This window comes from Haemaphysalis longicornis, unplaced genomic scaffold (assembly GCF_048455015.1).
Source record: "Haemaphysalis longicornis isolate Haplotype H1 unplaced genomic scaffold, Haemaphysalis longicornis Haplotype H1 scaffold_14, whole genome shotgun sequence".
Classification (NCBI taxonomy): domain Eukaryota; kingdom Metazoa; phylum Arthropoda; class Arachnida; order Ixodida; family Ixodidae; genus Haemaphysalis; species Haemaphysalis longicornis.
In genome coordinates, this window is record NW_027526245.1 from 33,475,068 (window position 1) to 33,502,555 (window position 27,488).

Here is a 27,488-nt window from a genome sequence, read left to right on the forward strand (position 1 = left end):
GGATTTGGATAAGGTAGAGAACGAGGCTGAGCCCCGGCTCAACGTCGATCCCCTTGGAACCGCTTTGACATTTCTGTGTCCCTGGCCAAATACCCTGTGCCTCTGGCAAATAAATCCGTCTCATAACAGTTTGGTGAGGTGTGGGGTACCCCACGGCGGACCTCCAGAATTTTCGTCGTAGCCGAAGCGTCGCAGGTCTGCAACCTCTGCCTCCTAGGATGCCTGAAACCGGTACGACCGTGCAAGCACCCATAGTCAGCTGGCGTCCTGAGCAACAGCCCAGCCTGAGCAACAGAACCAGCCGCTAGGGGGCCGACGCAGCCACACGCGCTTCGTTTCGGCTCCCGCTTCTCGCTTCGCCACCCGCGGACGGGCACCTGCTGCCCACCTGATTTCGCCACCAATCGAACCGGTATGATGCACGGATTCTCCTGATACCACTTTCGTCGTGATCCACCAAACAGGCGAGTAACCCTGTCAATTGCAAAATTCACGACCGCCAACGGAGGGCTAACCCTAACGCCACAGCGAGGATCAAAGCCGCCAAGATGGCGGGTCGAGCCAACTGTGTCGCCTGCTCGCAACGTGTCACAGCCAAGCAGCACTCTTTCCGCTGTGCTTCGTGTGGCAAGTGCGCGCACACAAAGTGCATTGCCTGGCCCGACGAGGATCTCCAACTTCTTCGCGCTGGCGATCTTCCTTTCCATTGCATCGCTTGTTGGAAAGCGGCACCACCCGTCAAGCCCGACGAGAACACCGGACCGGCGGCAGAAAACGTTGCTCTCGACCACAGCGCATTCTTTCCCTACCCCGGCGATGTTGGTAGCCAACTGAGTAAGATGAATGACCTGCTCGTCAACGCCGTGGAAGGCATCTCATTTTTAACGGACGAGCTCAGCCAACTACGGGAGGAGCACGCCCGCCTTCGAAGCGAAACCACGAAGGCATCGGAAATACAGGCGGCCGCAATTGCGTGTCTTCAGAGTGAGGTGCGTGTCTTGCGCGAGGAGCTCCGCCACCGCGGGTCACCGCGAAAGCCCTCCGCAGTGCTTGACGCTCCTGCCACACAAAGCCCCCTCAGCAGCTCTGTCCCGGCCTCCTCACCCACCAGCCAGTCGCCCATACCGAGTTGCTTGAACGGCCCCCCTTCCGCGTGGAGCCCTCTTCGCCCCGGTGGCCTCAACAAAAGGCAACCCCGCAACCGCTTCCCCGAGGCTTCCGTTGGGGCAAACGAAAACAGCGACCTTCAGACCGTGCCCCGCCAGCCCCTCAAGAAAGCCTTGTTTGTGTCCCGTCTTCACCCCGACACCTCAGTTCCAACCGTGCTGAAACTCGTCACGGATGTTTGTAAAGATGGCAGCGTCGTTTGCACGCGTCTAAAAGCCAAGCACCCGAGCTACGCCTCCTTTCATGTTGCGGTAAGCGATGCGTGTTTTGATCTTGTGAATAAGTCGTCAGTGTGGCCGAGCGGGTGCTTATTCCGACAATTTGATGGCACCCTGCGGGAAGACCGTGCGCTGAAGCCCTCCGAAGTAAACGCCCCATGAGTATTTCTTTTTACTACCAAAACACACGAGGCCTACGGACAAAAGCGCAACAGTTCTTTGATAATGTGGTTCTTTTCGATCATGACGTATACTGCATTACTGAGACGTGGCTCTCAGACCAAATTGCTTCTACAGATTACTTCCCGGACGAGTACGCTGTCTTTCGCCATGACAGAGACTACGAACGAACCGGTCAAAAGTACGGTGGAGGAGCTTTAATCGCCCTGCGAAAGTCTATGGTTGCGTTTCGCCGAGCTGACCTCGAATTGGGAAATGAATGCGTTTGGGTCGAAACAAAGACAAACCGCGGAAAAAACCTGCTCATTGGCGTGTATTATATGCATCCAACTCTAGACTTCCCCGCATTCGCGTCCGTTTTTCAGCACGTCTCAGAAAGTATAGACCCTGGAAAGTACAACATTCTTTTATTCGGTGATTTCAACGTGCCCGGCCGGTGGTGGAATCCCGGGGAAAATGTTGGCAATTCTACCAAAGCCGCTCACTTGTTTAACTTTTTCTCATTCGCTGGATTGGCATATGCTGCACTTCCTCCTAACCCCGTAGGAAATGTACTTGACATCGTCTTCTCCAACTTGACCTCCTTAGACCTTAAACACGCTCGAGAAGCCCTTGTTCCGGTCGACCCGTGGCATGAACCATTCACTGTCACGGCTTTACTACCGGTTGCCTATGAGCGGCGCATGGAGACCCCATTCTTTGATTTTCCCCGTGGCGATTACAATGCCCTCTACATAACGCTCCAGGAGACGAATTGAGAGCCAGTCTACACATCGCATAATGCAGACGCAGCGGTGCAGCGGCTCACAAAAATTGTCCAAAAAGCAATGGACGAGCACATACCAAAAAAGTCTAAGCGTCCTCATCAATTCCCTTTCTGGTTCAGCAAAGAACTCCGCAGCGCGCTGCGCAGTAAGCGTCGATTCCACAAACTAAGGAAAGCTAAAAACGACACGTCCGCCGACACTAACTTCAAAGAACAGCGCTCACTTGTGAAAGTGCTGCTCGCTCGCGACAAAAAACATTTTTCGGACTTCACAGAATCTTCGCTCACCCGATCCCCGAGCGACTTCTGGCGGATCTTTAGCACGCGCACAAGAAAGGCCCCTGAGCGGATTACTCTGCAGGATGGCGACACCATCGTTTCCGACCCAGCCAGCATTGTTGAAATATTCACAAAACACTTCTCGTCCGCGTACTCCTCGTCACGCGACAGCGGCTTCCCGCTTCGGCTCGCGCAGATAGGTGATGTCATACACACGCCCAACATAACCGTTGAGGATGTCACGGCTGCTATCCGAAGCCTACCTTCGAAGAAATCCTCAGGCCATGATAACATCCCATGCTTCATTGTAAAAGGCTGCTCTGCCATTTTCGCGCCGTTGCTCTGCCACATTTTTTGTCTCTCGCTTGAAGAGCGGCACTTTCCGACAAATTGGAAACCCGGCGTTGTTTTTCCTCTCCATAAGTCCGGAAATGCGTCGGTGCCTGGGAACTACCGACCAATATCTCTCCTTTGTTCTTTCTCAAAAGTTTTCGAAAAAGTAGTACACCGTTATCTCTTGTCCAAAATCCGGCCCCTCATTCATAGTAATCAGCACGGTTTTATACCTGCCCGGTCCGTCGAATCAAACCTTGCCTGCTTTCTGAGTGACACCAGCAAGTACATACTTTCACGTCAACAAATGGATGCCATCTACTTCGACTGCAGCAAGGCCTTCGACCGCGTAAACCATGATTTGCTCCTTCGCAAACTGTCTTCTTATGGCTTGGCTCCTGCTTTCTGCGAGTGGTTTGCAACCTACCTCAAACAGAGAACAAACTTTGTTCAGTACGCTGGTGCTAAGTCTCGCAGCTTCACTGTACCGTCCGGGGTGCCCCAGGGCTCTATTCTCGGTCCTTTATTGTTTAACTTATTTGTGAATGATGTGCAGTTAATCATAAAGCATTCATCTCTATTGCAGTTTGCAGACGACATGAAACTCTATCGCGCAGTGGGATCACAGGCGGACTGCGCCCAGCTTCAACGCGACGTACAAGCAATCTCCCTCTGGTGCAAAACTAACTACTTAGATTTGAATCCATTGAAGACCGTTACAATTACATACACTCGAAAAACCTCTCCTTTAACCTTCCCATACCACGTCGACTCTCTGACGATAAGAAGAGTAAGCGAAACACGTGATTTGGGCGTTCTGATGGATTCGAAACTACGATTCACACCGCATGCAAACTACCTCGCACGCTCATCTCTTCGGACTTTGGGCGCAATCTCTCGTGCAACAAGGGACTTCTCAGGAGGTTCGTGTTTCCTTGCTCTGTACAAAGCCCTTGTACTCCCAAAGCTGGAGTTTGCATCGGCAGTCTGGAACTGCATGAGTGCGTCGTCGTCTTTGCGCTTGGAAAGGGTTCAGAAAAGGTTCACGCGCATCTTCTCTCGCCGCTACACCCTACACGAGAAATACGCTTACAAGGATGTCATCAAGCGGCTGAAGCTCGAAGAACTGCAATCTAGACGCACAAACCGCGATTTAGTGTTTTTGTTCAAGTGTATCCACTCCAGATTCGACAGCCCGAAATTAGTGAGCTCTGTTCGGCTAAGGGCACCAATTCGAGCTCTCCGCCCCCACCTTTGCTTTGATGTGACCACCTCAGAGATGCTGTCTCCAGTGTGCCGTGTGCAACGTGTGTACAATGATGACTTTCGTGCATCTTTGGACGTCTTTTCCGGCAATGTTAACTCTTTTAAACGCGCCCTGAAAAATGCATGCATTTGAAGCCGCTGTTGCCCATTCAGTATGGTATAGAAGTTATCTCGTGTTCGTCGTGTTTTCCGTTCCCTTCCCATTTTCTACACTTGCACCGTTTGCCGTACACATACTCCCGTGCACCTATGTATGTGTGTCCGCAGGTGTGTGTGCACGCATGCACGTGCGCATTTGCCTGCACTTGTTCACCTTCACATGCACCCGCGTGGGCATGCGTGTATGTATGTTTTGTTTGCACTCACGAGAGTATGTGCCGTGCATACATATAAATTTTGCTTTATATGTACTTATTACCAGTATCCATGTTCCCCAGTAAGTTACGACGGTGGATTGTACTGAACTTGCGTGTATGCCAATGTACTTTGTAGTATACCTTGTCACAAGCCCTGTCTCAGCGCGTGCTAATGTACCTGACTGTAATCTCAATTCCTTAAATGTATACATTGAGTGTGTGTGTGTGTGTGTGTGTGTGTGTGTGTGTGTGTGTGTGTGTGTGTGTGCGCGCGCGCGTGTGTGTGTGTGTGTGTGTGTGTGTGTGTGTGTGTGTGTGTGCGCGCGCATGCGTGCGTGCTTACGTGTGTGTGAGTGCGTGTGCGTGCCTGCGAGCACGCGCGTGTGCGGTGGTACTATGTACTTTGTGATCCCTGCACTTCATAACCAGTCTCCATGTTTTACCGTTTGTTTATCTGTGTGTCGCCCTATCCTTTTTGTGTGCACCACCCAAGAAGGCCTAGTGCTGTTGGTGGGCACCACCCAATAAACAACAATAAACAACAATAAACATTCTCTGGCAACACGTCTGAGGACGTCGACAATTGGTTAAACCACTACAAACGGGTAAGCCGGTACGATCACTGGGATGCTGCTGCTCAACTCACGAACGTCGTGTTCTCCTTAGATAAGACTGCAGTAACTTGGTATGAGAATAACGAAGACACGCTCACAACGTGGGATCGCTTTGTGGAAGACATCTCGCGCTGCTTTGGAGACTCCGCAGCAAAGAAGAAGCGTGCGGGACAGACGCTCCTGCAGCCAGCGCAAATCCCTGTAGACACGTGCAGAACCTATATAGAAAAGGTGCTAAAGCTTTGTAACGTCATCGACCCGCGAATGACAGAGGAAGGTGAGGTTGGACATCTATTAAAAGGTATCACCGAGGACGTCTACAACTTTCTGATAGGCCGTGAAAAGTTGGACTCGGCATCAGACGTCGTCCGACATTGCCGCACCTTTGAAGCCTTAAAGATGCGCCGCATTACACCTAAGTTCGGTCGTTTGGCACTTCTGTTGATTTTCCGCAATCATATGATAACGACGCTACCGCCTCTGTCACCCGGTTGCGCGACTTGTGAAAGGCGCATCGGTGGTGGCGAGGGGATAAACCGTTGTGATAGATGTTTGGGGTGACGAGGAAACGTCCCCGAGTCTCCCCGAGTAAATCGGCTTCACCGGAATGAAAACTGGGGGGGTTAGACATATACTGCGTCGCAGTAAAACTGGCTTACGTAAGCTAGGAGAACAAAATTTAAAAACATTGATTGATTGATCGATTGATTGATTGAAGGGTTTAACGCGCCGACGCAACGCAGGCGATGAGGCGCGCCGTAGTGGAGGGCTCCAGATTAATTTTGACCACCTGGGGATCTTTAACGTGCGCCGAAATCTGGTACACACGGGCGTTTTTGCTTTTCGCCTCCATCAGAAAAGCGGCCGCCGCGGCCGGGAATCGAACCTGCGACCTCGTGCTCAGCAGCGCAACACCCTAGCCACTGAGCCACCGCGGCGAGTAAAATTTAAAAACAGAAAATTAACAGGTCCGGCTGAAGCAAGATTCAGTGTGTATGCGACCTTCTGCACTGTCCGCGTGGTTCCCAAAATCGGGAGAAAAGACAGTGGTGCGTGCGAGGGGCGCTTCCTGTTCCGGAATAAAATCGACATTTCAATGCTAAAAATGAATATAATTTAAACCATTTTCTAGATAATAAGGCGTTCCTTTACTTCTAAGAACACGACATGTTTTTTTTTCGCATGTTAGTTGTCAATGCTCACAGGAAATGGGAACTCCACGAAACTTGTTCCGTTTATTAGCTTTGCAGTTTTGCCGTTCTCAGTTCATCTATATGCATATTTTGTACTTTGCCCCGTTATGCACACCTGTCGTGCCGACATTTACCCGATTTTATGAAATTTTCATTTTACTTTGTTAATACAAATGCCGGTCACTGCTGGACATCGCGAGGGCTCCGTAAGCCGCTTCTTGCAGACTTTTTCTCGCAACTTTTTTCACTTCAATGTACTTTTGAGTGAAAATAAACTCACCTGTTCTTAAATTGGGCGTGAACGACATTGATTGATATGATTATTTAGTTATTTATTGCAGCACTCAGGTCCACACTGAATTTCGTGATGTTTCATTTCGTCTGAAATGGTCAGTCCAGGCTTTCACATCGCAATGTTATTATCTTATTGGCTGACTCTATCATTGCTGCAGAAGAGCACTCGACCGCCCGCATGTCCAATACATTAAGCACGACCACTCGAAGAAAGGAAGGTCATCAAGCGGCCGGGAATTAGACGACAGAGAAAACTGCGAGAGCCTGAATCGCTAGTGCCGGCTATGCATGCAGAAATCGCCTTTCTCACTGTGTGTCGAAGAAGCAGAACAGCTTGCGGTGCTGCAGTTGCGATTCGTTGCGGATGAACGTCGCGGCGGGTGCCACTCTCGGTGCCAGGGGGGGCGTTACCCTCGGTTCCAGGAAGCACACGTTTGCTGGACTCAGGCTGCCGACCGGGTCCGGGAAATACTCGTGCAGAAGGTTTTGGAAGGGGACGAGCGTCGTCGTCGTCGTCCGCGTACTCGACCACGAACTCGACGACCAACTCGGCTGTGATGGCAAGGTGGACGCGCAAGGCTGAAGAACAATCGCTTAAAATTTGAGGCGTGAACATTTCAGCTGCGAACCTTCACCTATACAAGGGCCCTGTTGTCGATAATTTGAACTGTGTAGAATCAGTTTAAATTACGCGCCACTCAATAAACAGCGGTAAAAGTAATTCAGGCAGTGTATCGGACTCGAGGGGTGTATACTTTCGACAACAGGACAATTATTTGTTGAACCGAGCATCTCGTCCATACCGGGGTGGTAACAGGTGCAATAACACTGAGAACGTAGTGTGATGCACAGCGTGGTATCTATTATGGACAATAAGATACCACGTATGCTTGAGACATCAGCTCCTGTAAGTAAGTGTGTTCCCGGATTGCAATTCATTTAAATCGTAATGGTATGTCTTAGCTCGCTCTAACATGTAGCGCAATACTTTACATAGAGTGGTACCATATCCAACTTTTCTCTATTGCTGTCCTTGACGACGCTTTTCGCCAGCATCTAATGCGTTGCAGCTAAGGTGAAAAATCAATCCTCCGGTTTATTCCAGTTTTTTGACAGGCTATAATACTGCAGATGGCAGAAACCAAGCAGTTATTACCGCATTGTTCTGGATCATCGTCACTATAGGAATTACCATTGGTGACCAATGCTACAAATATTTAACTCAGTACACCTCAGGCGCGACTAAACCAGTGCATTCAAATCCAAAAACATAGAGGTTATATTTGTGCTTTTGCTGAGTGTTTCTCACAACAGGTGTTTTGAATAGATTTTACATAGATGTATACAAGCATATACGACAGCAAACCTGGTAGTGCTTTTAACGCTATATACCTGGAACTTTTAAAAATTCGTTTTATCTTTTTTTAAAAAACGTTTTTCGGTTAGCAATAAAGAACACATGGCTAATTTTATAAGATGGTGTGTCAAGGTAGCTTGGAAGAATATGCGGAAGCATGGAAATACCAAAAATTCTTCAACAGCGCGGTGAAACATGTATGAATTTCTTTCACAGGTCCTGTACACGGACTGGTGTTGCGTAACCGCCAGAATCCTATAACAGAGCTTTGTGGTGTCACTCTTTTCTCACAGGAGCAACCAAATTGAGCGTCCAGCGTCCGGGCAATCGCTAATATTTTTTTCTGCTACTAAAAGGAGATGTTGGGACATTCTACTGTACGTTTGCAACGCCTCGATGCAGCCGCACCATTTCACCGCAAGTTTACGCGTACACACGGTCTCGCTTCAAGAGACCCCACCTCTCACCAGAGCTTCACCCCCCCCTATATCTGGCGCCCTCAAAATTTACCGCGGCATAACAAAAAATTCCCCGCATTTCCCCGAGGGGAAGAATGTGAAAGTGCGAATGCACGAGTTGAATTTGCGCGGTTCGGTAATGTTCGCGAAAGAGAGATCGCACACACACACACAACTACAAAGAAATAAAGATGCATTTATTCACAGACACCTATTTGTGTTGTCGTTGTACTTGATTGCTAGAGCGGATCTCAGCTTTGAAATTTCGTGTCAGTACTCCTTTAAGCGGGTGCATTAGCCCTTCTCACGCCCGATTCCTGGCCAATCCCTCACGTGGGTATGTGCCATGTCAGCGGCCAGGCAGCGCGCGCCCATCTCCCCCCGTTGCCAAGAAAGACGAGGAGATTCCTGGCCAATCCCCCACGTGGGTATGCAATGCGGACATCGCCAATTGATTGCTAGAGCGGATCTCAGCTTTGAAATTTCGTGTCCGTACTCCTTTAAGCGGGTGCATTAGCCCTTCTCACGCCCGATTCCTGGCCAATCCCCCACGTGGGTATGTGCCATGTCAGCGGCCAGGCAGCGCGCGCCCATCTCCCCCCGTTGCCAAGAAAGACGAGGAGATTCCTGGCCAATCCCCCACGTGGGTATGCTATGCGGACATCGCCCGTGGACGCAGGTTCAGGGTCGCTTAAGAAGTGCATCGCACTTTAAAAAAAATGCATTTAGTTGATGCTCCCATTCCATAGGGCAGATTTCTCGCACAAGCCGGATCGACTTCCCGATCACCCTACGCGGTGGCTTAGTGGATAAGGCGTTGGGCTGCTGAGCAACGCCTGCTGCGCTGCTGAGCAACGCCTGCTGAGCGACGACGGCTTCGATTCCCGGCCGCGGAGGCCGCTTTTTTGATGGAGAAAAGCAAAAACGCCTGTGTGTACGAGATTTCGGCGCACATTCAAGATCTCCAGGTTGTCAAAATTAATCCGGAGCCCTACACTACGACGCGCCTTATAGCCTGCGCTGCGTCGGCGCAATAAACCCTACAATCAATCGAGCGACTTCCCGAGCGTTGGCGCCCGTACGGGGGCCGAGCGCCGGACTGGAGACTCGCTTGTTCTGTTTCACCGGAGGGCGCCACCAAGGCACATGAATGCAGATCACAGCCACGGCAGACCCTTCACCCGGTAACCGCCTGTGGCGGGGGAACGTAGTTGGTGCTTGAATGGTAATTTACTGCAAAAAAGCAGAACTTTCGCGTGCCGCAAAAGGTCGCTAATTTTGCAGATCTGGAAATCTGCGGAAATTTTTGCGGGCGGAAATAGGGGTCTTACAGTATGATGGTGGGAGGGGAAGTTTCATACAGATACTGAGCAGAGAAACATATGTTCATGACTTAAGTTTGATGTCAGACACAGTACCCCCGCCATCTTGTCAGAAGGCAAAGCTCGCAGCGGTGACACCACTGCAGCGATTCATTATATTTTTCAGAAAAGTCGTCGCAAATTTGTCGGCGTTATCAGGTATTCAGAGGGGCCATGGACGCTTTGCCCCGCCCCACTGAACGAACGGACCAGCGAATTTGCCTAGTCAAGGAACCAGTGCTACCTGCGGACGACTTCAATATCGGCGTGCGCCAAAGAAACGGTCACCATATATCCCGTGCACACATCATCTCCCTCACCGCGTTGATGATATTCAGTTTGTTTTCTTGCGGCGTATGCGCAAACTTGGCGTCCATACGTATCAAATAAACTTAACCACAAAGTCCTTACTGCTTCAGAAAGTCTGCTACTGCAACGCCATTTTGTACGAAAATACTATGTGGGATACCCTGGTTTGCTTACGTGCTTTCAAGCCGTTAGCGCGGCTATACTTAATATAATAGATTCTTGAGTGCTATATTGTGTTGGTTCTCTTTTGTCGTTTGTTTTTGTTTTTTGTTGCCGAAAATTAGTTCGACCGGCGTCTTTACTGCTTACCGTGATCCCGTGTACCTTGTCGCTCCTGTTTCTTGGTCTTACGTCAGCAAGCATACTGGCACACTCCACAGCTTCCCTAGAAGCAGGGTTATGACTCGCTGGCGTGCAACTCTCCTAGTCACGTGCCATCAAGCGCAGATGTCGCGCGACGCACACTATTGTACAACACCTACGTTCCCAATTCGTACTTTCGGGGAGTTTTATGAAGCGGGCAGATTGGTCCCTCGAAGCTCCAGGTTTTGGGCCCATCTCTCAAGTGGGTACGCGCCACGAAGAGAGAAGCAACGACAGCAACGTTTGTTCCTCCACTGGTAACGGACGCAGAGAGAGCAGTGGTAGCGCATTGGGCAGCTACTGTGGAGACCGGGGTTAAAATACGGAACACGTGTGTTTTTTTTTGTAAGTGCGAATGCACTTTATAAGCGACCGTGAATTCCGGCGACCGCCGTCCGTCCACATAGCAACAGCTGCGGGTGCGCGCGCTCCTCGTCTTCCTTGGCAACGGGGGGAGATGGGCGCGCGCTGCCTGGCCGCTGACACGGCACATACCCACGTGGGGGATTGGCCAGGAATCGGGCGTGAGAAGGGCTAATGCACCCGCTTAAAGGAGTACTGACACGAAATTTCAAAGCTGAGATCCGCTCTAGCAATCAAGTACAACGACAACACAAATAGGTGTCTGTGAATAAATGCATCTTTCTTTCTTTGTAGTTGTGTGTGTGTGTGTGTGTGATCTCTCTTTCGCGAACATTACCGAACCGCGCAAATTCAACTCGTGCATTCGCACTTTCACATTCTTCCCCTCGGGGAAATGCGGGGAAATTTTTCATTTCCCTTATACAGCGGCGGAGATTTTCTTGGCCCGATGGCACCCGCACTAACAACGTCGGTTCTTTCAAAAATGCCACACTTGCAGCGTTTGCTATAGAAATTTTCAAGTTGTCGACGGAACGCTTCTACTTCTCCACTTTCTCGCCGTAAAACACCTAGCTCAATTCAAAATCAGGAGCTGCAGGCCCTATTTTTTCCTTTCTTACGTTAGGAAGTGTGTTATTGACAGGTTTTTTTTTACGCGGCCACATCTTCTGCTGCTGCCGTACCCAACCTACCTGGGTGCTTGTGGTAAACGGTAGGTATGTTGGTAGTTGGGCAGTGCTGGTAGTGTGCAGCGCGCTCGTTGTGGTGTCAGTGGTGCTGGTGCCCGTGGTGGTCTTGGCCCCAAAGATGGTCCAGTAGGGAATCACGAATATTGCCAGCGGGATGACCAGCGTGATGAACGCGACCGACAGCAGCCCCGTCAGGATGCACGCGGCGCGGCTGTGCATGGAGCTGGTGGTCTGCGAACACCGGGGGGAAAGCCGCCTTTAAGGGCAGCTGGCACCATTCCATGTGTGCACCCGTGGGAAACTTATCCTCACTGACACGTTGCAAGATGAGAACGTCGTTTACAGGAGCAAAGGAATCAACGAGTGGAACAGGAGGACAAGTCAAATATGCAGGATGTGAAGTCAAAGATGCAAACCCTGAGCAATAGATAAATGGATAGTCTACAGTATCCAAACCCAATACATCAGTAGCGCGTCCGGAATACTTGAAGACAAATGAAGATTTTGTGATTTCCTCAATGTTTGTGATGTAGCCCGTCACAATCATTTCTAGCAGGCGGTTCAGGTACCTGCGAAATTATTAAACAAAGAAAAAAATGCAGTACTCAAAATTACTACAAAACGCAATGGTGTAATATGTTGGGCAAGTTCGTACGCATTCATGGCATAATTTCGGTGCGAAGGACCATAAACAAAATACAAATAATTAAGACAGGCTCTCATTTTAATTACCTACGTTTTGTGTCTTGTTTTCTGCTTCGAATTTATACCGTAAAGAAGGGCAAGCATTTAATTCCTAGAAATGGAAGTGTAGCCAGTCAAACCAACATAATGACCCTCGTACAGACAAGCAGCGACCGTGCAGGATCAGTTGTTAGAAGGGAACAACACGCGAATCTTCAAACTATCGTAAATAAACTCTAAACTCTAATGTACAGCCGTCAGATTTGGTCAAGGAGCTTCAGCACTTCTCTGGCCTACGTACGAAGCACACTGACTTGTAAAGTGCTTTCTTACGGTGATCTTCTGACGCTGTAACTTATGAATGTATGTAATGCGAACAGCGTCAGTACAAGAAGAACACCAATTTCACCCCCAACCTGTCTCTAGACCGTTTAAGGTGTAAGTAAAGTTGCCCAATGCGGAGTCCACGCTGCTTTTCTTTGAATGCATCCTAAAAATCTAAAAAAAAAGAAACCCTTTTTAATGTGCAGCCTTGCTTGCCTATAGCACACTGGGGTTCTAGTTAATACCAGTTTACATTCAACAAAATGTCTTCATCCACGGGAAGTTTTCGAGGAGCGGAACGATACCGAGCGGGCGGATCATACGGCCATTGCGCCTACTTCTCCAGTACGGTTCAAATGCAAAGTAAAGCCACAACAGTTCGCCTGGAAGCCGAGGCAAGCAACGAATTCCCCGCGTTTACGTGTGACTGTGTTTAAAAAAGGTGGCCCCCTATTTCGCTCTTCGCCAGTGAGTGCGGCTAATTCGCGACTAGCGCTTAGACTTCGATGCATGCTGACGCGTCTATACACGCACATGTACCGGACATTTGCATTTCCCAGGGAAACATTGGATGCTTTGGTTGTTCAAAGTGAAATTTTGCGAAGTTGTGTATGGGCTCCGAAACGTCAAAAATTTTTTTTTGTCCTTTTGACTTGGTCAGTGATCACGATTTTATACTCTCAAAGCGGAATTGTGTGAACGTTGGTGTATCAGTTGCTTTATCTTGAGATTTTTTGTGGTTCCAAATTTTCCACGCTGAACGATGGCCGGCAGATCTGCATACCAGGAGAGAAATTGCCAAAGTTAGCTACCAATAGCCGTATAAACCGACATAAAATTGTTTTGCGTGTGTTTGCGTGTTTGGTTTCTGGTTATAATAATAATAATAACAACAACAACAATAATAATAATAATAAAGCTTTGTGCAGTGTTTAAGTGCATGATACATTTACTGTCACCACTAACCACGCGGCGGTTGTGAGTGGGCAGGCAGATCAGAGGTGCAGCGAACGTGCGAAAACGCAAAAAAGGAAAATAAGTAATAAATAAAGAATGCAAAATACATCAAGTGTGCACTCAAACACCATTGCATCATTTAAAAAATGCTGCGAGTAAAACAAAAGCAGCAGCAAGAAGAGCAAAGGCTAAACAGATTACGCAATACCAATACCACGACAATATCCAGCGGCGTAAGACACAATAAACGCATATCAATGTATGCGGCACTACGACCAGAAAACATAACGCATAGCTGCAAGCAAACAAAGTAGGCATTTTTTTTGTTTAAAGAATGAACTAGGCATAAAACCAAAGAAAGGGTAACCGAAAATTCCTGACAATATGCGCGATAGGAAAAAAAAAATTAGAAAAGAAATACAGGGTATTAGTGATAGATAGTGGAACACTTTCAAAAAGTTTTCTGAGCGAACCGCAGCTCTGTTCGCGCTCAAACTTCACACGAAGGTTGCATTTTGTGGTCTATTTTCTTTGATGTCGGGAAAAATGACGGTGGCTACTTTTTTATTATAAAAATAAATACCGATTTTCGTTAATGTACAAATGGCGGCCGATTTAGACGTGCCAGCCAGTGCAAGTAGATCTTGGAACGATGGCGCCACCTGTGGTATGCAGAGCGAAACGGACGCTTGGGATTCACGCTCCGTCCACGGCAGGAAGAAGCCAAATGGGGCAGACGAAGAAGCCAAATGAACCAGCAGACGATCAGAAAATGTGAAAGCAGGTGAGGAAACAAATCGAACGTTTATTCATAGAGTTTCATACAGAGTTACTCAATATAGACAGTTGCGAAACTCCGCTTCAGAATCCGGGTGGCGCTAGCCCCCCCACTCCGTGGAAGCTTAGGGGCAAGTCGACGCGCGCGGCACCTAGGAGATAAAAACGGAACTTCGCTAAGCTATTATTATACAATATTATTCAGTAAAATAAAGATTGCTTTTTAAATCAAAATACAATAATTACGTAAAACTTACTTGTGTTTTTGCGGCTTTTCTTTTTATGACTTACGGCAGCAGCCGCAATCACTTGAGTACTGCTTCAACGTCCTGCCGACAGACGACAGGCTAGTCAACTTGCCCCGTGCTTGCCCCGGCGCAGGGGGGCAACCGAAGACCGGCTTTTGATACATGGGGCCTATGGGGAGTTTCGCAACTGTCTATATCCAGTAACTCTGAGTTTCATACTAATATACAGGGTGTTGCGACGATAATTGGAACACTTTAAAAATTTTTCCTGAGTCATCCGCCGCTCTGTTCGCGCTCAAACTTCACACAAAGGTCGCATTTTGTGGTCTATTGTTTTTGACACCGGGAACAACAACGGTACTTACCTGTTTATTCTGAAAATAAATAAAAACGATTTTCCCCTATGGGAAAATGGCCGCTGATTTGGACGTGCGAGCCAGCGCAAGTTGATGTTGGAACGACGGAACCACCTGCAGAGTGAAACACATGTTTGGGATTCACGTACGGAGCCAAATGGTGCAGCAGACGATCAGAAAATGCACCTAGAAATGAGCTAACAGACGATCAGAAAACCCACCCGGTTTTCGGGCTCGCACGTCCAAATCGCCGCCATTTTCCCATAGGCGAAAATCGTTTTTATTTATTTTCAGAATAAACAGGTAAGTACCGTTGTTGTTCCCGGTGTCAAACAAAATAGACCCCAAAATGCGACCTTTGTGTGAAGTTTGAGCGTGAACAGAGCGGCGGATCGCTCAGGAAAATTTTTTAAAGTGTTCCAGTTATCGTCGCAACACACTGTATACTAGAGGGACATCTGGCGCTGCATTCGCGGGCCGCCGTGGGCGGCGCCATAGCAGCTAGCGACGTTCCTCGCCTCCTTGGCTTGGTTAGCCGCATGGCTTCTTTTCGTCTTGAAGCCAAAAGGGGTAACATTGTTTTTTTCCTCATCTTCCATGAAGCTTCTAAATAATCCCTGACAAATAAATCTTTCTGGAGCTCCAATTTTACAATAACAGAACAAATTCGATAAACATTCTGCAGCAATATTGTTGCATTTTTGCAGCCAAAGCCAACTTTTCAGCCTGTTCGCGAGCCATGCCAAGGACAAGTGGAACGTTCCTGCTCGGTACATGACGGCACGCTCGCTGAAGCGCGGCTCCCCTAGACAGTGGCGCCAGATTTCCCTCTAGTATATATTAGTATGAAACTCTATGCGTTTATTGGCAACGATGAACCGCCGGAATATCTTATTATGATTGGTATCAGCTGTTATGCAAATAGTTGTGATCATGGTAAACTAGGGATGAAAGAAATTTTATGATCGTCTGCTACATCATTTGGCTCTTTCCTACCGTGAATCTCATACGTCCGTTTCGCTCTGCATACCCCAGGTGGCGCCGTCGTTGCAAGATCAACATGCGCTGGCTCGCACGCCCAAATGGGCCGCCATTTTCCCATAGGCGAAAATCGTTGTTATTTATTTTTAGAATAAACAGGTAAGTACCGTCTATACAGAAACCCAGATATTTTACACTTTGACTGTACTCTAAATATGAAAAAAAAATAATCATTCCAGATTTCTAAGTGCAAAAATATTTTTTCTGTTCAATTGAACTTGGTTATAGGGGCTTCTAATGCATAGAAGTTTTGTTTTTGTTAACGTGTATGTTGTTCTCAAGCATCCAATGAAGCACTTTGCTTGTATCGTTTTGAAGAGCGTCAACGGAAATTGTTAATATCGTTCGTATAAATATTAGGTGAAGGGCCAATAGTGGAGCCCTGTGGAACTCCGTTTTAATTAGTAATTTTACGCTCATGAAATTTCTTATTCTGACAGATTGGTACCTTCCTGCAAAGTAGATATGGAATAATTGACTATATTTTCCTGTGAATCCCACGTGCGCTAATTCCTGTAATTTCTGTAATGGGAAATTTTCATCAATATCCACATTTAATTATTGCAAATGAATACAGGCCTTAACTTCCCCAGTAAGGTAATTCTGACATGTACAAGGCATTACACCGTTTGCATTGCAGTACTGGTGAACGCGAGCCTACGCAGCAAAAATGCTGTTTTCTTTTCCCCTAAATTTACTACCATTTTCTAGGGCCGTTAATCTCGAGACTAGCAGACTGCCACTCGCCGATACAAAGTGTGCACCGTCGCACAATTAAGCAATGCATTTGCTGCGATTGCTCAGTTCGAAGGGGAGTATCATACTACGGACAGTACGGGGACAAATGCGTGCAGGCTGGCCCACCAGGGTGCTTTCGGGGAGCCCGGTCAGGCCCAGGGACTCCGACTCGTAATCCACAGGAAGATCCTGCGCCTCTTGCTCTTGCTGCAGCGCTGGAGTCCGTGCTTGCGCGGGCGGTGGCGGCGGCTGCGGCTGCGGAGTGCTGACGGCAACGGTGCGCGCTGGCTGATAGGATGCGAACATCATGGCCCTGGCGGCCGCCTCGTTCGCCGCCCGAGCCAGGGCCTCGAACGCAGCATGGGCGCTCGTACGCCGTGGCGCCTTCGCCTCAGGTGTCGCCGCTGGCTGTGGAGTGGCAGCTGGCTGCGCTGCGACACGCGATAAGCGCCTCGAGAGCGTGCGTCCCCTCTGCAACGACACCGCCGATTCACGCCGATTGAGAGGGCCGGAAAAGCGAAGGAGAAACGCGAAACGCACCTAGCTGACCAATCCAGCAGCGCTGTGCTTGCAAACGTCGTTTGTTGCGTGCTGTTCGCCAGGCACGTTTGTACTATCAAACAGGTCGATCAGGTTACTCGAAAGCATGCACAACGTCGCGAAATTCGTCGATCTTTCAAATTTGTTCTCACCGCAAAACTGCGGTTCTTGTCTTATCTCCCACAAAATTTTCGCGTATGTTTGCTTTTTGAATAATCAGTAAAGCGTGGGACCAAACCACAATGCCCAGCCAAACCATTTCGTCCTAGCAAGGGTTCCTGAAACATTATTCTGGAGCCCTCCAGTAAGGCTCGTCTCTGCCTTTCGGTGCCTGAAACGTTAAACCATATGAAAACTCGCGCCGACAAGAAATCTGCTCTTGGAACAATAATGGAAGCTAACTGAGGTATCAACGTGGGCTGTTCGGTTCTGCAGCATTTGGCGAAAGAACGCTAAACAAAGCCACGAAAACAGACACGAGCGCTTTTGTTGGTTCTTGTTGAGCACTCTTTTTTCGTCACATCAATAATGGAAGCGTGAGCTCCTCGCGCGGGCGCGGCACTTGCAATGCGCGGAGTTCTAACCACGCGCAAAATGAAGCAGACTACGCCGCAAATGAAAACAAGCAGGAGGGGGAGCTTCATTGGGCGCATGCGCTCCGGTAAATCCTCCAGCAGTATAGCATTTACTCCGTACTGCGGAGTGTACAGAGGACTATACGCCTAAGCAGCCCGCGACCACAGTCATGTCATTCTTAAAAAATTCACCCGCATTTCCCCGAAGGGGAGCATGGGGAAGTGCGAATGCACGGGTGATGCTATGAGGGGGGGTTATGTTGAACTGTGTTGGCATTCGCCCGTTAGTTGCATTTAACACCCCCGCGTGATCAAGTGGGGATTCACACACCCCGTTAGTCGTTCTCTGGAAATCTTGGTGAATTAAAGTGTATGTTCGAGGAGATCACACACACACGCAAGTAAAGTGAAACGACAGTATTCTTTATTCAGCACTTGTTGGTGTTGTCGTTGTAGTTGACGGTCATTATGACCGCCTTGTGGTCACTGAAATGTACGGTCAAGTGTTTTTGCAAGACCGCGCGTATCAGACAGTTCCTCGCAAAGGCCAGGTCGATGTAGCTGCCGTTGATGGTGGTGGGAGCCTCTAGCGGTAGGCACGTCATGGAGTGGTTGGCGAGCATGTATTCCATCAACCACTCGCCGGCCGTTTCGCACGTCCACGTTAAAGTCCCCAACAACCACGACCGGGTCCGAGGGCTTTACGCGCCTGGCCACACTCTCCATCGCCGCGTCCACGTATTCGACGACGTCGTCGCGCGAGATGTTTGGCGCGAGGTAGAGGGTGACGACCACGATTCCGTCGCCCGAGTACGCGTCGGTGTAGACGGCACTGTACGGCGACTCGTCCCTGACCGGCGAGGTGGACACGGCGTGCGACACGAGGTTCGCGTAGACGTGACCGTCGAGGTAGACGCCGTAGTACTCGCCCCGACTTCCGCTCCTGGCGAAGCAGCAGTCGTGTCGTGGTTATGCACGGGTGATGCGAAAGAATTCTTCTTGGCCAATCGCCCTAAGTGGGTATGTGCTAAAGAAATTAGGAACTCTTCTTGGCCAATCGCCCTAAGTGGGTATGTGGTGCGGATGGACGGACGGCGGTGGACGCGTGATTCAGGGTCGCTTAAGAAGTGCATTCGCACTTAAAACTGTCATTCATGTCATTCTTATAAGCTTGGTAATACTGCTACTCGCCAAATATGGTGTGATTTCCCATGTGACTTCTGTTTTAAATAAACCACACGGTTTAAACAGGGAACCGATCTTACTTCCGCGTTACAACGTCTAGTTACTTTCTTTGAAATGCGCGCTAATGAGGGAGTATAATATAGATGCAGATGTGATGGGCTTCTCTTGGAACTGCATATAAAGTATATCGGGGTTTCAACGAGCCCAAGCTTTTACGACTATGGGGTGCGCCGTAATAGAAGGTTTTTGGCCGCCTGGGGTTTCTTTACGCGGGGAAAATATCGACACACGAGATTCTTTTGTTTCTCGCTTTCATCTGGAAAACGCCGCTGTGGCGGGGCATCCTTGGGCTTAGTAGCACAACCCCACTAGGCCACCGCATGGCTGATAGCCGCATATATTTTCAACCACGCTTCATGTGTGTTCAACTAATCGGTATTTGATTTGAGTTTAAGGCGATTTATTTCTCGATGTGAGTTAGTCTTTATTACCGTATTCACTTGCGTTCCATCTATATGTTAAGGTATCACGCGATGTATTTTTGAACGCAAATATTTTGTTCTATCGGGAATTCGACGTGCACCTACTGGGACAATGAAATGAATGTCTGTTTTGGTACTGTCCTGCTCAGCGCGGTTCTTAAAAACATCAAATACCTCACTAGACACTAAAAACACCCCTTTTTGTGGCGGAGCCTTGGGTGACATAAATTACTCCGTCGGATTCTTAAACACGTGCTCCTTCAGTGGTGTTCTTAATGACGTGAAATACTCCGCTGAGTGCCAGAACAAGGTCCTCTCCGCAGCGGAGTAACGGACAGCACGAAATTCTATGCTAAATTCCCCCAAAAGCTCTCCTCTTAAGCGAAGTAATAACAGCAAAAAGTGCTCCCCGAAATGCCTGAAAAAATTCTCACCCTTAGGGTAGTTTATAAAATACTCTTTCTTAGCGGATTAAAGAAAACCCCGCATACGGAGTGCGCTAGAGGAAAAGTCTTTTACTCCCTGTCAGGAGTATTTGCGTTTACGGTGTACGTCGCAGGCATACCTGGAATAGAAAGCGCCTTGTTAAGCTCACAACAGGTGATACCCAGTGCTCCGATTTTATTAGCGATTGTCCTAGCTTCGTCTACTTCTGACTTAACGCTAAGTTTCTGAGATGGCATGAACGTGTCGATAAAAATTACCATGTTTTTTTTTTTCAACGTTCTCTGGGAAGTTTACCACACGACAAAAACTTTGCGTTTGTTGCGGGCAAAAGTTTGGACGGAGGGTGTTCCGCTTCGTTTGCATACGTATCGTACCTCTCTAGTGTGCATAGAACAACGTTCTGCAGGACTCTAGCAGGCCTTTTCAGCTCCTAAACACCAATACCCGTCTGTTTGATTGTGAGGAATGTAACTAAAATAATATATGAAAACAATAACAAAAACATGCAACACACGCGCTGACTCCTGTTTCAGGCACAAAGAATGATGCACTTATTTGTTTTACGTGTCACGAACAGTGCAACCCCCCACCCCCTCAAAATAAAAAAAAATTAAAGCCGTTCCAATCAATATGAAAGCTGTCGGAAGTGCGGAGCGTTGATTCGCCATAAGGGCTGTAGCGCCGTTCTTCGCTGACTGCTAGCTGCCAATGCAAATAAAATTTCTCGCCTTCGCAGTGCTCGCTCGTCCCCTGCCTGAAACTGCACCAGCGGGAGCTCTGTTTTTTTTTTTTTTTTGCTCGCTTGCTTGCTTGCTTTTCCTCCCGCACACGCCGGCGTTGCACTGCCACTTTTTTTCGCTTACTATCATAATAACCAACCCAACGAGCGTTTCTAACTAAGTAAACGCGGGCGCTGCCATTTCATAACGTATATTTTGCCTCAAATGTACCTATGTTTTCTTTGAGCTAAACAACGGGGACATGTATGACAAGCGCCAGCGGTTCACGAGTTTCGAACGCTTATGACTATGTAAACCGCTTGGCTTTCGAACCATCCGGGTTACGCCGCGACGGCGGAACGCCGTGGGGTTCTACTTAGGCCCAGCGTATATATGGGAAAAAGAAATGGAGTGCTTTCAGTTACACCACCACCATCGTTTTTTGCCACCGACAGACAACCGATTTTAATGCGTCACTTTCTTCGCAGAGTACCCCCACAGGGAAATGCAGGGAAAACAGCCTGCATTTCCACAAGAATGCAGATATCGCGGAAGTTCCACCCGTGATCGCTATAATGGCGTAAATCGAGATATCTGGTACTATGAAATTTTGGAAAACTAAAAAATAAAAATATAAAAAATAATGGAAAATAGCGAAACCTGTAGCACCCTGTATTTCCACAATGTAGATTTCGCGAAAGTTCCACCTGGAATCGTTATAATAGCGTAACTAAATAGGTCGAACGAAATTTTTAAAAACAAAAAAAAATGACAAAAATCTAATAATTACAGATAATGGTGAACCGTGCAACGCCCTGCATTTCCACAAGGTTTCAAATGTAATCGTTATAATGAAGTAAATGATAATCGCAGGAAGAAATTTTGGAAAACAAAAAATAATTAAAATATTGTACAATTACAGAAAATGGCAAAACGTGTAACGCATGGCATTTCCGCAATAATGCATATTTTGCAAAACCTCCACCTGTAATCGTTATAATAGCGTAAATGCAGATAATTGGTCCAAGGAAATTTTGAAAAACTCGAAAAATAAAAAATAAAATAATTACGGAAAATGGGGAACCGTGCAACGCTCTGTAAAACAGATTTCGTAAAATGCAGATGAAGATGCAGTAATGCAGATTTAGAAAAAGTTCCAACTGTAATCATTATAATAACGTAAATGGAGGTAATTGGTCGGTCAAGATTGTGAAAAACTAAAAAATAAGATAATCATTCAAAAAGTACGGCAAATGGCATCACGCATAACGGACGGCACGTCCAGAATAATCCAGATTTCGCGAACGTTTCACCTGTAATCGTTATAGCAGCATAAATAAAAATAATTGGTTGAACGAAATTGTGAAAAAAAAGCGAAAACAAACTAGTTACGCAAATGGCGAACAGTGCATTTCCATAATAATGCACATTTCGGGAGGAGGGAGGGAGAACGTTTATTTATATTTTAAGTTGCAAACGTAGTCGTTGTACTAACGTAACTGGAGGTCGGACCAAATTTTGAAAAACCAAAAAATAAGAAGAAAATTTAAAAATTTCGGAAAATGGCAGAACGTATAGTGCACGGCCTTTCCCCAATAATGCAAATTTCTGGAAAGTTTCATCTGTAATCGTCATAATCGCGTAAATAGATATAATTGGTCGTACGAAATTTTGAAAAGATAAAAAAAAATAGGAAGAAATATAACATAATTACGATAAATAGCGAACCATCCAACGCCCTGCATTTCCACAATAATACATATTCAGCGAAAGTTCCACTTCTAAACGTCATAGCAGGGTAAAAGAAATAATTGGTCGGACAGGATTTAGAAAAACCAAAACATTTGGCTCGAAAAAACTCACACTCAAGAGAAACGTAATAAGAATGCTACGCATTAGTGGATACTTCTGCGAATTTCTGCTGAATTCTTTGGAGTCAAGTGCAGGTCCTTTAGCTCACATCAAAGACAGTGTTGTGTACACTCAGGTAACGTCAAGAAATTTATAAACGAACAGGCGGAAATAATTTTAATTTTGGACTAAAATTTCCAAAGCCTCAAAGGTGGCGCCATGTATACAGTCTGACCGTGACGCCTCCTAACGTGTCCAGACAACTCGGCCGATTTCAACGCGTCATTCAAAAACCGCATGAAGGAAAAGGAAAGGTTCCACAACATTGTTGTTAAAAAGTTATGCCCTTTCATTTGGGATACAGAAAATCAACACGAAAAAAATGCGTTGCCTGTCCCTTTAAGCCGTGGATTGCAATGTCCGAAATACCCGAGGAGGCCGAGTAACACTTCAGAAATCGAGAAGGAGCACGCAAAGATGCGTCAGTATTGCGCGATCCGAAGCGAACGTGGCGCCCCACTGTCCTGCGGCACAGGAAGGCGTACACGTCGGCCATCCTACCTGTGGCTGCACAACGGTCGTAGCGATGTCGTCTGCACCTGTGGCCCCCGCGACCGATTGGCGAGGAGATGGTGGTGCAGAGGTCGTCCCAGCGGCTTGCTATGGAGGGCACGATAAAAGAAAACAACACATTCGGTTGCAGGGTGTACACTCTAGAAACCTACTTTGGAATTTGAAGTTGTGCATAAAGAAGGCACCGTGAAAATGTGCCGCGGCTATACCTAGCGCGATGTTACAGTGTTTTCGAACAGCATAAATATCACTAAATGGCGCCTAGATGGAGGGTTGCCACTTAAGCGCAAACTTGCCTGCTCAAAAGTGCAACATTACGGCAAGAGCCTGAGGAGTTACCCGTGATTAATGAAAGAAGAGAAACGATTTCTCACGAAAGACGACAAAATAGTGAGCTTCACGAATGCGCACTCTATTCCCTTTCCGTGGTTGTTTCACGTGAAGCAGACGACAGCATAACCACAATAGGAATCGGAAGCCGTGCATGCCTCAGGTGTGCAACAATTGTGCGCCAACGAAATCCCATCGGCTTAATAGCCTAACATCGCCCCGCTACTGAAAGCCCCAGACTTTAATGCGAAGCATCTGCGCCGGTTGGGAGTCCTTCCTCGCAAACAGAAGGCCACCGAGAAGGCCCACACTGGAACAACAGCAGTAGTCTGTATCACCGTATGCTCTCTTAGCCACGGTGCCCGTCACCCCGCCATCAGGTTATGCAGAAAAATTGGCGTCGAGACTACTACTATGCACCCAACTCAGTGCATCGATGTCTAAAACTGTAAGCGACACTAACTGTACGCACGGCTTACAGAGCGGCGGCCCGGGCGCAGCCATGTTGGAGGATGTGACGTCACTCGGCATTGCTCGACTTTTCCGCCGCGTTTCTCGCCTTGGCCTTCAGTGGGCCGTGCTGCGTCGGCGTGCGCCGGCTTTATGGGCGCACTGTGATAGTTATTTTGGAGTGTCGTTTCGAATGAAGACTTATCCGATGTGTAGATATTGGGTGTCAACCTTCAGAGACTTCTTAGTCCCAAAAGATGACCCGCAGTGCGCCCATCGCCAAACTCATGTTCACGCATTTCATAGCTTTTTAACGGCATCCCATACAGAAATGGCTTATGGGCGTCTATGGAAACATTTACGGTGAGCTATGGCCGCCTACGGGTCCGTACGGTCACTCATAAAAGGGCATAGATTAGGCTATAGCCAGCTATTTAAGTTTTTATGCGTCCGGCACCAAATACAGTAAGCCGTACAATTCTCTTGAGATGATTATAGAATATCTAGGTGTGTTTATTCTATAGAGTCACAGCTATTCAGGTTACTTTATCCAGCTGAAGAAATATGTATGGCTTTAGTTCTATAGACCAGCCGCGACAAATCTCTTTTGGCTGGCTATAGACCATTACGATACGAATCGCTAAAGACAGCCTTCGGAACATCTTTAGCCAATAACAGCCATAAAGATGATTTTCTATCGCCGACCACACGATATTTTTGTATGAGATTTTTTTTTCTATTCCGACGTACGCAGCAACCATGTGTATCAGGAACGGCAACCTGTGGTTGTCATTCCTGATTATGCGGCCCCTGGCACGACGTCAGAATCCCCTCCGCTTGTCACTTGCGAAGGCTGGCATGGCAATTCTCTAACCACTGATGGGATTAGACAGAAACAAATCAAGATCGCTCCCAGTTTGCATTGCTTACCATCTTCACAGTTATGCAGATAACGTCTTCATTTCCTTTCCTTGCACTGGTCCAATAAAAGCTACACCTCCTGCCCCCTCCTCCCCCCGCCCCCATTTGCATTCGGGCACTTTGCGGTGTTGGCTTCATGCAAATCATCCCTCCACCTCAAAAGGTTGACGACTCCTGATATAACTGAAACGGTTTTGATCCGGTGGTTGCCACACTTTTGTCTCATGAGCATGTACTGATTCGTTCGCACACGGATTATTAACAGAGTTGGAAATAACGTAGAAGCTGCCGCCTCCGGCGCAAGGGAACTTCCGCAACGGCTTGGCTGGCTGTAAGTGCGAAAACGTGCGTAATACGGGTCTGCAGTGCGATGAAACACATTAACACATGCAGTGCGACGAAACACAATGAAGCTAGGTTTCTTCGCTCGTCACGAGTAGGAAGGATGGGTTAGCTGCAGCGCCGAACGGCGAAGTTCCGGGGATGCCGACGGTGCGATGAAAGGCTTTTACTCATATTAAGTGCAACGTGACCAGATATTTTACGCCATTGCAAAGCCAAGATGCGCTAGCAAAAACTAGAAGAGAATCTGGGAGTCACCGCTCCGGTCTATACCTTAAGCAGCCAGGTTGGCTGATTTCGTCGGGACACACGCACGCAACGCGCAAAAACAATAAGAAACATGCTTTAGAACAAGCGCGCCGAGGCACATTGGTGTGGACTACACTACGCTTGCAAGTAGCCTTCCGTTACGGTCTGAAAAAGTCACCCTTGCCAATGCTCTTTCAACAAAATTCTTTCGTTGGAGAATGGCGATCCAGCGAGGCCTCTTACGCTCACTGTGGGAGGCGGTGCATTGCGAAAGGCCATGTTTCCCATGTGCGGAAACTTCCCATGTTTCTGTACACTCCAGCGTTTCCTCGAACGTTGTTTCAGTTCGCGACGGCCAACATGAGATCCGACTGTATCAGCGATATTAATTATGACTTCGTTCCGTGTTTAACACATTCAGCGAACGACGCACTTCGAGCGGATAATGGCAGTCTACGGCGAAACCGAAACAGAAAAAGGCCAGTTGTGGCGAATTAAGGCCCCTAAAATTAGTAAGGTAGCGCCATTCTTTGATTTCGCCGCCTTTCGCCCTCACAGGCGCTCCTTTCCTCCTCCGTGTTTTGCTATTTGCTTTTTCTCCGGCCAGCGCCAGCGGCTATTAGCCAACACAAAAGTCACGTGGTATTTTTCTTCTGCCTCCGCCGCCGGGTCGACTGGCTGATGCCTCGACGGCTGGGACATTGCGCAACGCCGCCGCTGCGGCGCCATTCCTGGCTGCCGAGCCACGGAGCTTCCGTGCTGGCTTTATCGTAGGCGCCAGTTAATATCGAAGTAAGAATTAGCAAAGTAAGAATTAGCATTAACAAATGTCCCATCGGTGTCGCTTTATGTTGCTTCTCGGTGCCGATGTGTTGTGCCTTAGGTAGCGCGAATATTGTCAAAGAGGGCAAAAGACTTCGTTATTCCGTCCAGGAAACGCGAAGCAGAAAGGAAAAAAAAATATGGTTGCATAGATTTGAAAAGGAATGCTTCAGGCCGACGCTGCCATCACTCTTTTGCGAGGCAAGTTTCTGAATGCTTGTCCTTGCTCTGTTCAATTCTGCGCAAGCTTGAGCGGTCACTTACGAAGAAATGCGTATTCCCTCCGCGACCGTCGTCCACCCTTTGTTCTGAGTAGGTATTTCGCGCAGCAGCGAGTTCGTCCCGTCGTAAGCTTTGCTTTGGATAAGAGGCCGTGTATTTGTCATGTGCGCGCTTAACTTCCTGCATAATTATCAGCGGCGTAGCAGTCGGTTGTCGTAAGTTTTTCGTGACGCGAGAATTCTTCACTGAATTCGGGCTTGTTTTGGCCGCCGGCAGCTTGTGTCTGACCATGCAGCGTGTGCGCTCCGAGTGCGTGTAAGCTCTTTGTGGCGTGAAGTCATGTTTTGTGTGTTAGCGACCCCGATGGTATTATAATCCCGCTGTTATGACATTGGAGCGATTTGCTGCGTAATATGTGCTTGGTCGGTGCGGCGCAAATTCAGGCTGTTACGAGAAAGAAAAATTGCAGCTAGGTAAAACAATTTAAGGCCAGCTAATATAGTGACCGCGCCGTTAACGTACGTTTGTTTCGCAATTTATGTTATCGCTTTGTTAAATTCGCGCACGTTGGAATGGACACTTGAAATGCATATTCGCACCGCAACGGCTGTACGCCCTTTCTTCCGTGTATGCGCAGAGGGTCATTAATTACATCTTACGTATACATTACACGTGATGCCGTACATTTGTGTGTGCTCGCTTACTTCATCTTAGTAGTCAACGGCGCAGCGTATCCAGCCATTGCGATTAGAACCAAAACACGTTGGGCGACTATATTTTTTTCAGGAGACCTATTTTTGTCCAGCAAAGCGCTTATTAAACGGGTTTAGTGTAAGCGAGTTGAGCGTGGGCGCGGCAGTGAGCAGATGCGCGAACACGAATTTGACCATGCTACGGTAGAACGGGCACTCTCTTCTGCAATGAATTATTGCCCATATTTGCGGAGTGTTTGGGGCGCATCTCAATCTCGGTGGTGACATTTTTTCCCTTCTCAATAGGAATATTTCACGGATCAGTTTGAGCGACGGACATTGGAGAAGGTTGGCGCCAAAAAACTAAACCCAAATGTCACTCGCAGCATTTTTTTCT

At 47.9% G+C, this 27,488-nt stretch overlaps 1 protein-coding gene across 1 annotated transcript in view; it reads right to left on the reverse strand.

The window, feature by feature from the left end:
• LOC144165037 (uncharacterized) overlaps positions 1-17,150 on the reverse strand; it is a 104,174-nt gene extending 87,024 nt beyond the window's left edge. The window contains exons 1-3 of the mRNA XM_077695197.1: positions 16,818-17,150; positions 11,570-11,797; positions 6,977-7,218 (exon numbers count right to left, since the gene is read on the reverse strand). Of these exons, the coding sequence (XP_077551323.1) occupies positions 6,977-7,218; positions 11,570-11,797; positions 16,818-17,000 (653 nt within the window). The 5' untranslated portion in view covers positions 17,001-17,150. The remainder of the gene's footprint in view (positions 1-6,976; positions 7,219-11,569; positions 11,798-16,817) is intronic.
• Between the last annotated feature and the right edge of the window lie 10,338 nt (positions 17,151-27,488).